Consider the following 14,017-nt stretch of genomic DNA (forward strand, 5'->3'; position numbering starts at 1 on the left):
CCCCCCCAACACCCCAAAAAAAAATAATTTATACATCTATCTTATTTCTTTACACTCTTAAAGGCATCAGCCACCAAATTCCAAAAAAATAGCAGGCTAAAATAATATTAATACTCACTATTAATGCATAATCACCTACTGATGTAAATAATTTCCCTAAATAAAGAAGTTAATTTTAGATGAAGTGAAAAAATACATTCTTATTTCAGTTTTGTTCAGATTTTTTTAAAACGTTTATTAACATATTACTTTGTAACAGGGAAAGAAAGTTCCAGCTTCAGTGAATAGAAATCCAAACCAATCTTCAGAGTTGTACAATTGCTTGTGAAAAATGCTTTCACATATTTTTATGCTACAGGTTTATTTTATTACTTGTAAAATCAAAGATTGCACGTCTTTTTTTAAAAATAAGTTTTTAATAAAATGGCTCACCTGACTGGTTTGAGATATGCGACGTGTTCGATTATACAGTGCCATGGAATCTCCCTCCCGTGTTCTTTCAATTCGCCATCCCCATGCCAGCATAGTTTTTAGTGATTCTTTGATTGGCCATCGATAAATTTCTTTCTCCTAGAAGAATGCATATCAAATAAGTGTTTATTATATAGCAGAGCAAAAAATAACTATTGGGCTTTTGTTTGGTTATACTGAGATGCAAATAAATGTACTGCAATCAGCCCTTATGGCCCAGGGATATTGCAAAGAAGCAATTAAATCATGTAAAACATTAAAATAAAATATTTTTCATTTCAGAGTTGGGCAGAAGAATTCTGGCCTTCCAGGAACTGATAATCACAGGGATAACTGTATTAATGGCATGCTCAGATATGAACTTAAAGGTGGAGTAGTAATTATCAGGAGTAATGCAGTGTTTTGTCTGCTACATGAAACAATAAAACCATAATCATAGAATAACAAAAAAAAATTGATGTAGGAATGGACCTCTGTACATATCTGGCTCATCCTTCTGTTGAGGTCAGAAAAACTAACCTAACTGGGCTATCAACAGTTATCAAGATTAGGTTATCAGGGCTTGCCATGTTGTGCCTTCAATAATTGCAGTGCAGGTGACTTCACCACTTCTATGGACAACCTATTCCAATGTTTAAGCCGTCAAGATAAGAATTTCCAGAAAGCATTACTGCTGAAGCAACTTACATCCATTGGCTCTTGTTCTGTTGCTGTGCATCCCTGGGTGAAGAAAATACACCCATATTCTCTCTAATTAGCTCTCTGGTACTGGGAAACTGAGATTATATCCCCATCAACTCTCCCCTCTAAGCTGAACAACCCAGTTCCTTCAGCCTTGCTTCATTTAACAAGTTCTCCAGCCTTCTAATCATCTTCATAGCTCTCTGCTGGAGACCAGGCAAAGCCTAAACCTAAGTCTTCACCAAGCAAGCAGGCATTCCTGTATGACCTTAGTATAAAACTATACTGGCAATATTTACTTCAGTTTCACCATGTTATGCCATGTAAATTCAGCCATGACAGAAAAAAGTTTGAGCGGCCTATCTATTGTACGGTAAAACCTTTCTATCTCCTTTTGAGATTTTGAGGAAGGCAACAGTCACATAGTAGCTGATATACTCTGAATAAGTTTTTAAAAAGGGATGTAAACACAGGTGATATTTTCACAGTGAGTGAAGCAATCTTTCAGTCATCCTGGATCAAGAATGAACAAATTCCTTACCTTTTCAGACAGCAACTTATATTGTTTCATTAATGGTTGCACTTTTGCAGATTCAGAATACGTTTCACCATATGTCCATCCATTGGCGAACTGAAAACAGCAATAATGAGAGGACAAAAAATGGGGAAAAGCAAAAAATTGTGAAAAATCCTACTTTCATTGGTACAAGGAAGAGAACAAAGCTTCTGCAGAGCTGTTCCCTTAAATTTTCCTTTCTATTATTTTCTCAACCAACATTTATATTATCTACACATAATGAAATGAATTATGTAGAATGCCAGCTTTTTGAAAATCAATGATTACACAAAGCTAACATTTCAATACATTCTTATTTTATATATTTATATAGAGCGGAATACTACACTACAATTGAGGAACTATTTTTAATACTGGACACACAAACTGCACAAAAAATATAATAATGAGATTATGAAATGCTATTTTGAAATACTCGTGCACTTACAGAACTTTCCCCCCAAATGCTTTTCAAGAAAATGTAGGTTTTATATCTTACCTACATACTAACTTGTAGCATTATGGAAAATAATATTGAAAGTATTTTCAAGATGCAATGGATTCAAATAAAAATTCTGATTTTGCTTTAACAGGAATATAGATTTTACCTTTTCCATTGACCATTTGTCATGAGAGTGTTCTGCATATTTGTTAATGAAATATTCTAGCTTTTCAGGGATTGTAATGCTGAAAGTGAAGAGGAAAATAACCATTATACCACACATGTTAAAATGTGAATGCTTTCGTTTTGAAGAAAACTTTCAAATAAATAATTAGTAATGCATATACCCATTCAAAGCATACTCTGTTTCCTCACATACAGTTTGTTCCAAGCCCCAGTTAAAACAAGGAAAATGAAATTGGAGTTATTTAACAGGCACTGAATGAGAACTACAGCTGTCATAGAAACTTTACTTCTTCAACACACATGTGCAGGGAAAAAATCAATAATGTTACCAAGCACTCATGCTTTTTGTCACATATTTCTGTTACTAACATTCATTTTCTTAAGATTAAAGATATAATTGTGACCCATAGCTTTAGAAATATGGTGGTAACTTATTGCACATGTCCATTATTTTTGAAACACATCATCTATTTTATATATATTCATAAATTTTATTCTGTACCTTGAAGCACTATAACTTATGGTAACTCAAAAGTTATATGCTCAAGGATTTATTTTCCAACACCCCAGCAAATATTAAAATATCAAAATTTTTATCAAAAACAGAAAAAGACCACAAATAAATACACTAGCCCTTCAACAGGTGTACAAGACAGTGCAGAAATTAAGGTTTCTTAAGCGGTAAAGGAAAAGCAGCTATCCTTAACTCTCAAACAAGCACTAGAGACAGAATTCTCTTCCAAAATACTCTATCAAGTATCAGTATTTTTCTGCATTCCTACAAATGAAAGGGAACAATTACTTCTTGATCATTTATGAAATAAAAAAATCTTCCTTCCTAAGACAAAGAATTTCGGCAGAAAAAGTGTTACAGTGCCATCTACTGCAGTAGAAGAGTCTGGCTTTTAATCTTCAGTCACAGGGTGGGAAAAAGCAGAAATGTAAAACAAAGTTATGTCAGAAGAACAGTTTGCAACAGCCTAACCACACACAAAAGCCAGAATATATTCATCCAGCATGGCCACCAGTTTTTTTTATCGTTTGAAAGTGTGTATTTCAAGGGGAACTCTACTAATGTTACAATACTTTGAATAATTTCAGAAATGCAGTAAGTTGACACGTACAATACAGTCACATTATCTGTAGCTTCATATAAATAGGTCTAGGACTAGTAAGCAAGGTCATGCAGGATTTGCATGTTAAAAAGAATATAGGATAGGTTGGAAGTGACACTGATAAAGAGCAGTGCTTTCTTTGTCCTGATTCATCACAGATCTGTTGACTCTAGCAATGAGGCGACTCATGACTTTGGTAATGTAACTTTTTCTGAGTTTTTAAAATATATTCTGGCTATCAACAATTTTCCTCTGAAATGACACCAGATAAAGTCACCTTCGATTACTTAAACAACAGTATAATATCCTTATTAAGTTTTCTTAAATCTTCATATATCTAAACTAATGAGTTTTAACATTCACTGACATTTCTATATTCTAGTCTAGATTATGGGTTTTACTATCACATTATGATGTGCATACATATACAAGCATGCTGTAACAAAGGTATCAATCTACTGATGACATTCTGTGTTCTGAATGTTAATACAGACAGAAAGCTCACAAAGACAATTGAAGCATGTGGCATTTCTCAAGATACAATGCATAACCACACTGCTGTAAAACTACTCTAAAAAAAGGAGAATGGGGTACTGGCTGTACTCAAAAATCAGGGCACAAAAATCCCATTCAGATATGTGTTTTGTGTCTGACTGCCTAGAGAGAATTAACATCTTTCTGTCCAGTTCCTAATTATTCACAATAAAAAAAGATTACATGAATGCATGATTATCATAATTTTCTGTAGGTACACTGTCATTCATAGACAATGGAATTAGTGCTTTGGCACATGTTAACTATGACAGCGATGATGCAGACTAGTCTACCTCTTCTACTCCTAAAAACACACTGGTTTCTTTGCAGTAGACATACAAAGATAACCAGACAGTTCTATCTGAAATGCATTAAAAATGTTCTACATTGACCAAAAAATAAATTATATAGATGGATATTTATTGCTTTATAGGATTTAAAATAAATACATAACTAAAAAATAAACATATAGACACAAAGTTAAGGTCTCAATTTTATCTAGAAGATAAGCGTTCGAAAGAGAATAAAAGCTGTAACTTCCCAACATACTCAACATTAGACTCCACCCCTTTTTTAAACATGTACCATATAAAAATATAGTTGCAACAAAATAATTCCTTACTTTGATGTATCGACAGGTTGAGGGTTAAAGTTCCCATCTGAATCCATTGAAGACTGTTTTTCCATCATATTGACATAATTTGATTCCATATAGTCTGGAGGTAAGGCCCCTGCAACAGCACTCAAACATGGCAAAGCCAGTTTGAACAGTTCTTGTTCATACTTCTGCAGAACACACAGGGGACAGAAAGTGAGTAGTGAATAGAAGCTATCAACATTGCTGCTAAAACTGATACAGATATATGTGAAACCAAGCAGCCACAGAATGGCTTTCTTAGTGAGAAATCGGATTTTTGTTCAGAAAAAAAAAAAAAAGGAAACTGACTGTTCAAACCGTATTATATACCACAGATAAAGCTAGGATCAATGCTTGCTCTCACTGAAGTAAATGGTTAAAGTATTGACTTCACTGGGAGCAACATCAGGCATTTTTCAGATGTCTGGAAAGAGAACATAGCACAGGAATATATATAGCATTTCTAAATACCTCGATTTGAAATAAAACTCATGAAATTTTAAGCAGGTTGGTTAAAAATACTCGAAGAATGAACAATAAATACATACCAAGGTGTATTATTAAACTTTTGTCCAACATAGAATTGAGTCAAGGGTGATGAAACTACAATTACTATGCAAAGGACTATGCTCTTGGTTGAAGGAAGGATAATGTGTGAGGTAGAAAAGTGCAGCTTTCAGTCACCTGCAGATGCTTGAATTTGATTTTAGGGCTCTGAAGTGTAATTGATCTGTACAGATACACCTCAAGATTACTTAACTATATTTTTTTTTTAATGAGCAGACAAAATGGTATAACTAACGTTAAAGCAGAAGTTATAAGGGGAAGATTTAAATTTACTGAAGCCTATATTTTTCCCTTTAAAGTGGGCAATACAGTGTTGATATAAGCTGGGTAAAAATGACAGATTAAATAAAAAAGCTTACACAGTAAGGCTCTTACAGTAGTAGATGGATACAGTAGAATGAATTACCTTTTGAGCCAAAGCATCAAAAATACCCCAGAACAACTTTCTGGATAAATGAAGTTCTTCTTCTGAGGCAGCACCGAAGTTACCCCATCCACCTGGCAAACAATAATACTTCCAGCATCTTTCATAATGATTTGTCAGCAACTAAAACAGAACATATTTTGAAAGCAAATAAAATATAAGTGTTGATGTTCTTCCATTCTGGCACTCGACAATTACACAGACACTGCCAGAAAAATTTCTAACTTTTCTCAAGAAGCCATGTTGTGTACCTATTCTTTAAATCCTTGGTGGACATTGGATATACACACAGAATGGGCAGTTCTTTCTTTTTTTTTATTAACATTAGTGGCATATGCAAAAAGCATGTGACAGAGGATTATTTTCCCCAACACCAAAAAGAACTCTGAAAGCTCAATTGAAGACAAGAATTCACCTCCACCCGTGTGCCGCTATTCCAAACCCTGCTGTTTGGTGGTTACAATAGTAGAACCATGATTTCACATAATTCCCAATTAGTATTTACACATTTGAGAGGTAATCAACAATAACTCCCACTGTGACTCATCTCTGAGTTGTAAAACCCGCTGTCAGTCTACCCCTCTGCCCTCTATCACAATTGGCTGAGGAGCTTTATCCTCTCCCCCTTTCTTTCATTAAATACATATTTCAGCACTACTTTGTTCTTAAGTGGTTAAAGATTCCAGATTTCCAGGGACTCAAATGTTGCAAGGACCTGCTACCAGGTATTTGCCAAACTGAAACATCACAAATTTTGGGCTTATTGTGTCTTCTATGTCCCTGAGTCACAGACAAGAGGAAAAATTCGTTGTATCTCTGTCAATAAAGGCAATCCCAACAACAGATTTCTGACAACAGCAAAGTATGAAAACCCAGTCACACTCAAGGGCAGATTTTCCTAAGGAACCAAATAATATTTCTAAAAAAATTTAGCTGGAATTTTAATTCAGAGTTTATTTTAACAGTTCCTTAGAGAAAAAGAGAACTGTTTAAACATGACTTTGCAAAGCATGTTGGCAAAACATTACAAGTCACAGTCAGTTAAGAGCTTACAGAATTCCTTTTTTTCTAGCCAGAACAAATGCCAAGGTGGAAAAATGTAGATATTCATAACATAAACGTGCAGAAATAAAGACAAGCCCCCTCCCCCCCGCAAAAAAAAGTCCTGATACGTGGAAGTGAGGATTTTGATAACCAAAAATATAACCTCAATATTGTGTTATACTTTTCATGATCTAGAAAAAAAAATAATCCATATAATCCATTTGTATATCTTCAGATTTAAATAATCTATTATTATCTATTTGCTATTTATGTTGTCAGATGATTAAAGAAAAAAGGAAGAGAAGAACTTATATACATATACAATGTAAAAAGACAGAATTTTTATCAGTCAAGTAGAACCACAGAGGTCTTAAAAATATGGACTCTCAGGGTCTAAAATGTATTTGAAAACTTTTTTTTTCAAAATAAATTCTATTACACAATGGCCAGACTTCAGGATTGCTTTTGGACAACATGTGAGTGCTAACATATATGCATATATTTTTAAATCTAACCAAGAATAAAGGCACGTTTAGTCTTAGAGAAGTCCATAATGAAGCACTGAATATGATTTAAGAGGAAATAAAAACAAGGCAGCCCTGTTCCAGAAAGTTCACACCAAATTATACAGGAAAAGCATCACAGATTTGAATTCATATGCTGCCTAAACTGAGATAATTTTTAATTGTAGAAAGCAGCAAAATTATTCACACTACATAGCACTCTATTCTGATTTAGCTTTCATGATTTCCTCCTCTCTTCCCATTCAAAAATTACATTTTCAGATGTACGACTAAATTGTAGCTGTCTCTTTAGACTACTATAACCTGTTTACTAGCACAAGCCCATAAGGAATATGCTCAGTACTTTCAAATCAGAAACACATTAGCAGATACAATTAGGAGTCCCCTGTTAAATCACTGAAAATCACTTTACTGTCAGTGAAACCTTTGAAAACTTCTAGTTCTAACTTCAGATAAAGAGTTCACTTTCCTCAGAGGCTCCTATTACTTGTTTAGATGTCAATGGACAAAATAATTTGCCCATACTAACACTATGGTTCTTGATGGATCCTGACTTGCCAGAAGGATCTAATTATTATTTCTTTCCTGTTCAGTTCAGCAATATGGGAAAGTCACTGCAGTCATGACCCTCAGGATCAAAAAGCCTGCTGTCCTATATGAACAGACCTTAGGGAGATGGGTTTGTTCTTTCCCCACCAAAAAACCCCAAGAACCATAGCCACACATGGAGCGCCAAGTTATAAAGTGTCAAGTTATAAAATGTCATAATGCATTAGAAAGGTCCCCTTCAGTGCTGTATGCTAAATTAACAACTGCTTTTCTCACAGATAGGCACTGAACAATGGCTGCTCTAGCATCTTTAGTTTGACTGAGCACTTCCTGGGGGACACAACCAAATTATGAAGTCCTTGGCAGGGAAAAGACCATGCAGCAGCTCCTGGCTTTGAGACTAGTGATTTAAATCTATTTGGTTTTTGCAGCCCATAAAATGTCATAATGCATTAGAAAGGTCCCCTTCAGTGCTGTATGCTAAATTAACAACTGCTTTTCTCACAGATAGGCACTGAACAATGGCTGCTCTAGCATCTTTAGTTTGACTGAGCACTTCCTGGGGGACACAACCAAATTATGAAGTCCTTGGCAGGGAAAAGACCATGCAGCAGCTCCTGGCTTTGAGACTAGTGATTTAAATTCCTCATCTGAAGTCAGAGAAGATAATCTGGCTAGTTGAAGTCTGCATAATTCTGAGGAGAATTCTGGCAAGGATATCAGATGTAAAATGATCCTGATATGTGACTTTTAAAGCATAAAGAAATATTAAATAAGAAAAGATTAAATATCTCATTCACAGTTGTGCTGGGAAAGCATTAAAAAGGACTGCTGAAAAATAGCAGTAGGTAAGGTAGCAAATGATACGTTTCTTAGAACTGCCAATGAAATCTGAGGAATATGCCATCTCAGAAAGGAAAAAACCACATTTTTCTTGTGCATTACGCATCAGAATCAAAAGATATGGAGAAATCTTTTGGAGCTGAAAACCCCAAAGATTATTTAAAAACATGTATGGCTTAGACCTTCAAGCACAAACCACAGAAAGAGTCTAACAGCAGGGAAAACCAACCCAGAGGGCAGAAATAAGGTTACATACAGAGTATCAATTGCTATCTTCCTTTGTGCACTGGATTCTGCTCTCTGCCCTCCAAGGGTTTTTCTATTCTATTACCATATAGGCTTAAAAAAAAAAGTAGATAACTAAAGAAGAAGAAAACGTTAGGCACAGACTTCATAATTCCATATGGATGGATGTTAGACTGAATTCCTGCCAAAGCAGCAATTCAGCTTTACGAATCATGGTCTTAGATTATTGCAGAGTTGAGATAAGGTAACAAAGAAGACAGAGAATATTCTCCATGGAAGAATTTTCTGTTGTATTTTTTTTACAAGGAATGCTGTTGAATATTAAAATCTACTTCTACCTTGAGAGGCATCTTTGCATGTTCATTTAATAGAGGAACATCAAATACTAATCTTCTCAGCAAATGCTGCATCATGGAAGGCCGCAACTGCCTAAAAGCAGACAAAAAAATTTCAGAAAGATGTACCAGCATAGTTTAATGTAAATAATTAATAAACATATTAAAGGAACCTGTCAGTTCTATGCCATTAAAATTCTTCAAATTCATAAAGCAATAGAATTTTGCTTGTGGCACTAAAAAAAAAAGATGTCCAAAAGAAGCAAACAGCTGCATACCAAAGAAAACCTTATGAACAAGCTGCAAATCAAATGATTTAAAGAAGAAGAGAAAAATCTGATCTATAGACAAACAAGAAAAAAATACTGAAATTCAATATTGTATATTATGATCACCATGCCCATGAGAAAAGGCTATAACATTAATTTCTTGTAATATATCTCAATGGCTTTTAAAAGTTCTCCTAGAAACTAATGAAGACATAAGAGCACTAACTCTTTAAATATACTAAATGAAACATGCAGCAGTGGGCATAATGGTATAAAATGGTCAATGTGATATATTTTATAAAGCAATGCTACACAGTACTATAATATAAATGTCCATCATTTCTGAACACATTTCCACATTATGCAAAAAAAGAAAATAATGTGAAATATTAAAAACAAACGGTGATTTGAAAGCCTTAATGTTGCTAACTTTAGTCACAAATTGAATTCATATGCTTCAGTCAATTTGTAATGACTGAGCCTGTAAGAGTAAAAAAAATTCGATAATAATTAACTGGTTTTGGAACTGCAGATACCCTGACAAAATTTGCTCCATAGGTATTAATAATAAGGTATAACAATAGTAGTAATTAATTAGGATTTCAAATGTAACACAACATAAATAAACATGTCCATAGAACTGTATAATCTACTGATCATCAATCACACTGCCAATCTGTGCAGCTGAAAGTACTTAAATGGCACTTCAGTGTATGCACAATTCCACGTTTTCAGAGCTCTGTCTTTTTTGCAACATATCCTCTTAGTTAATCACCAAGGTTTTAATTTTAGAAACTTGGTAACAGCAAAAATATCTGAGGCCTGCATACGAGAGATTAACAAAGTTCAAATTGAATACAGTGTATTTAAAAATATCACAATCAACTGCCAGAAAAAAAACCTTAATTATGTTACTGGTGATGTAGTTATGCGTCCTGTATTACAAATATCATGGGTTACTTTATCAATTAGACAAGAGTATTTTCTTACCCACAGATAGACAGCAAACACTCTTCAATAGAATCTCGCTGAGCTTTGGTAAGAGAGCATCCCTTTGAGAGTCTGTACACAGTATGTAATAAAGAATCAATGAGGGAAGCATGGTGCTCTGTGCCAGCAAAAAGAGGAGCACATCTGGTCAATAGAGGCAAGACTGCTGTGCAAAGGTATCGATTCAGAGCCAAAGCCATATCTGTAGCACTTAAAGCAGCCTACGAATTAAAAAGGACAGAAATTAGATTTGTCACATCGACGTTGTTATAAATGAAAAGAACTTGATAATTTTTCTTTTGTAGGAGTTATAAAGAGGGAAATTTCCAAAATACACAAATCAGGATGTAATACCTACTAGAAGCAGGATGCCTAACTTCTTTTCTGCTTCTGAAGTCTCACAGATGGCTTTTGTTTTGTTTTTAATGAACAAAAACATAAACACTAAAGATAGCCATTCAAAACCAAAACAATTTTGAAGACTATATTAAAACATTAAATTGCTGAACACTCCAAAAATCAGGTTATACCAGAAAAGTTTGCATTTACAAAACTCAGTGTGTTTCTGTGTTACGATCAAGCCCAAGTTCCAAATGAGAGAAAAATCCTCCCCTGCTCTTTCTTAAGTAACAACATAATTATTTTCAGAAAAATGTTGTCATAGAACATCAAATAGGAAACTCAAAATCCATGTTTTAGCCCTCACATAAGCTCTTTAAATCTGATCTTTCTGGATCACATCAGCAAAGAAAAATTACATGGAAATAAGACTCGCAACAAAAAAAAAGAAGCAAGAATTTTGAGGAGGAACTAAAACAAAAAAATTAGCTATTTCCTAAATAACAACGTAGACGTCCCTAAGAAATGCATGGAGGTGAACACTTTCTCTAGATCTCTGGAAAGAGGCTCTCAGTTACATGCACAAGCTCAGAAAGTCTCCTGGGGAAAGGCATTGCATCTCTTATTGTATGGGTATAAATGGGAGTTCTTTAGAAACTGAGCATCATATTGGAGAATTCTTCTCCACTGTTCTTCAAGGATTCTCAAAGGTCAGAAGCAACATCCAGCATTTCAGAAATGCAGAAGACCACATGAAGAAATGCAAAATGTTTTTTTGAGGGATGAAAAATACTGCAGTGTTCAGTAAGATAATGGAATCAAAACAATAACAGACTTAAACCTTTACCGTATCTAAAGAAGCAGCAGCACGAAGATCTGGCAGAAAGCCAACTTCAAGAAGGTGTAGAAGAAAATCCTGGTCCTCAATTCCATAGACCCTGTCAAGGAACAAAACCATGGCTGCCTTGTGATCTGGGCAAAACCCCGCTGACATGTCAGGTTCCACCACAGTACCATCTAAAAGGAAGAAATAAGACTTCAATGACAAGGATCATCCTTCACCAGCAAACTAGGCAGTCATGCTACTACTAGTCAGAGGTTTTGAGTCTCTGTTAACATCTAAGCATTTTCCCTGTGTTTTGTTACAAAAAGGCAACAAAATAGTTAACTGAAAAAGAATCCATAAGGCAATTTCTACCCAGATACACCTTAAAGTCCATATATGCTTTTTTGTTCGTGCTTTGTGTATTAACGGATTCTTATCAGTTGACATCCTAATAGAAGCACCCGAAACACACTAATTCATCTACAGACCTACATACTTCTTAGAAGAAGCAGACAGAAAGTAAAAAACATCAACAATTTACATCAAACACCGCAGGAATGCAGCACTGGTGAGCATATTTGTAATGTGTAACAATGAATTAAGACTGTGCCGTAAAGTCATCTGTATCTGAAAACTTCTGAAATAACTGGAAGGAATTCATTAAAATGTTTTCAAATGTTGATAGTTTCATTTTCAAAACCAAATAAACAATTCTGTATCTATGAGCTGCGCTCTGTTCCACTGAGATATCAACTTATATATCTATCACTATTTGAAATATAAATAAATAACGGTGTAATAGAGTGGTTGATCTCTTTCTCTCTTCTACTGTAACCTATTGGCCATTTTTGAGCAGTAAGTCCCTAGACAATTCATGTTGCAATTATAATGTTCTCTCTTTAGACACCCAGAAAAGCAGATGTAATTCCTTTCCCTCAAAATCAATTCTATATTGGCAGAAAACACAAAGAAATGTATTTGCATATGTATGTCACACCTGTAATTTCACCATAGTTGCAGAAGAACAACTTTGGTGTCTTAGTAAGATCTGCTTGAAACAATTCATAGGGTTAGAACAGCAAAAGCTAAGGACTCTGTTCTCAAGGAAAGAGGCACAATTTTTAAAAATATCTTATGACAATAGAAATAATGCATTCTAAAATTTATTTTTATAGTTGTAATAGATTTTTTTTATTCAGTTTAAATTAATGGGATATACATCAGTGATTTAAGTGTACACAGAATTATTACCTACAGCATGCAGAAAAATTTTTGACACGTTTGAAATATACACTATTTCTCTTCTAATCCACAAATTAAATAGTTTCTTTCCTATAACATTTTTAAATACTGAGAGAAGTATGAGTATTAATACGTCATTAAGACGTAAAGAATGGGATGGAAGAAAAAAAAAGTAGAACAATCATCTTACCTTTAGCTATGGTTGGCATATGGAAAGGAATACTAATTACTCCCACCAAATCTTCCAGTGGTATCAAAGACCGCAGAATTGATCTGATTCTAATGGCTTCCCCTTTACCAGCATGGATTAGCTAAGGAAAAGACAAATAAAATATTAACAATTCTTTTTATCTTCTATATGTGTTCATACTCCCGAAATTTCCTTAACCATAGATACACAAGAATGACTGCTCTCAAAATCCCTTTATAATTAATAATGTAAATTTCACACAATCTGTACTTAATTTGCTGTATTTTGGATGCAAATGTGCAAAGTCTAGAAATCTAGATGTTTGGTTATTAAATAAAAATAAGGCCATTTTCAGAATGGAATGTTAGGTAAAATAGGTGAACAAAGCATTGAAATGTAGGGGGTGGGGGAGCAAAAGCAGATTTTCAGATTAAAAAAAATCAGTTTTTCTGACCTTATCAATCATTACCACTTTAAAGCATCCCAGTTGTTCTGGTTTTGTTTTAAACAAAGCAGCAAGACAGGGAGAAAACAAGACTTTTTTTTTTTTTATTTATTCAAACAAAACAGATATTCATACACTGACCTTATTATTTGGATATCTCTCTCTATTTATCAATCTCTGCACAAACCTCATACTGATCTATATGAACTAGGGATCATTTCAGGATGAAATGAAAAACTATGCATAACTAACTAAAATTTCTGAAGAACAGAAAGGTATTTTGAATTGAAAACAACAAATATTTTCTAATAGCATCAAGCTCTTACTTCCTACGTGGTAAGGGCATGGTTTTTATGATGTGAGTGACTAATTCTTTGCACCTAATGACTGAAATAGTGACATCTTATCTTTGAGAAGGTTTGTCAGTGTAAATAAAGATTATGAGATATCGATGTGTATTTCCAGGGACAATGCTTATTCCTATGTTTAAAAGAATGCCCTATAATATCTACTCTTTCATATGCAATTTAAGCAGTTTGTTCAAATAAGTATATGAAGAGAG

General features: G+C 34.2%; 1 protein-coding gene across 5 annotated transcripts in view; it reads right to left on the bottom strand.

Annotated features, from left to right (window-relative positions):
* The window catches only part of RYR2 (ryanodine receptor 2 (cardiac)), a 408,602-nt gene that overhangs the window by 105,416 nt on the left and 289,169 nt on the right, over positions 1-14,017 (bottom strand). For all 5 annotated transcript variants that reach the window (XM_014950610.1, XM_014950613.1, XM_014950612.1 and 2 more), the window contains 9 exons: positions 13,011-13,131; positions 11,600-11,769; positions 10,414-10,634; positions 9,158-9,248; positions 5,596-5,736; positions 4,608-4,771; positions 2,317-2,395; positions 1,694-1,783; positions 433-570 (listed from right to left, as the gene is read on the bottom strand). In XM_014950610.1, coding sequence (XP_014806096.1) covers positions 433-570; positions 1,694-1,783; positions 2,317-2,395; positions 4,608-4,771; positions 5,596-5,736; positions 9,158-9,248; positions 10,414-10,634; positions 11,600-11,769; positions 13,011-13,131 — 1,215 coding nt within the window. The remainder of the gene's footprint in view (positions 1-432; positions 571-1,693; positions 1,784-2,316; positions 2,396-4,607; positions 4,772-5,595; positions 5,737-9,157; positions 9,249-10,413; positions 10,635-11,599; positions 11,770-13,010; positions 13,132-14,017) is intronic.

Source organism: Calidris pugnax, unplaced genomic scaffold (genome assembly GCF_001431845.1).
Source record: "Calidris pugnax isolate Ruff unplaced genomic scaffold, ASM143184v1 scaffold24, whole genome shotgun sequence".
Lineage (NCBI taxonomy): Eukaryota > Metazoa > Chordata > Aves > Charadriiformes > Scolopacidae > Calidris > Calidris pugnax.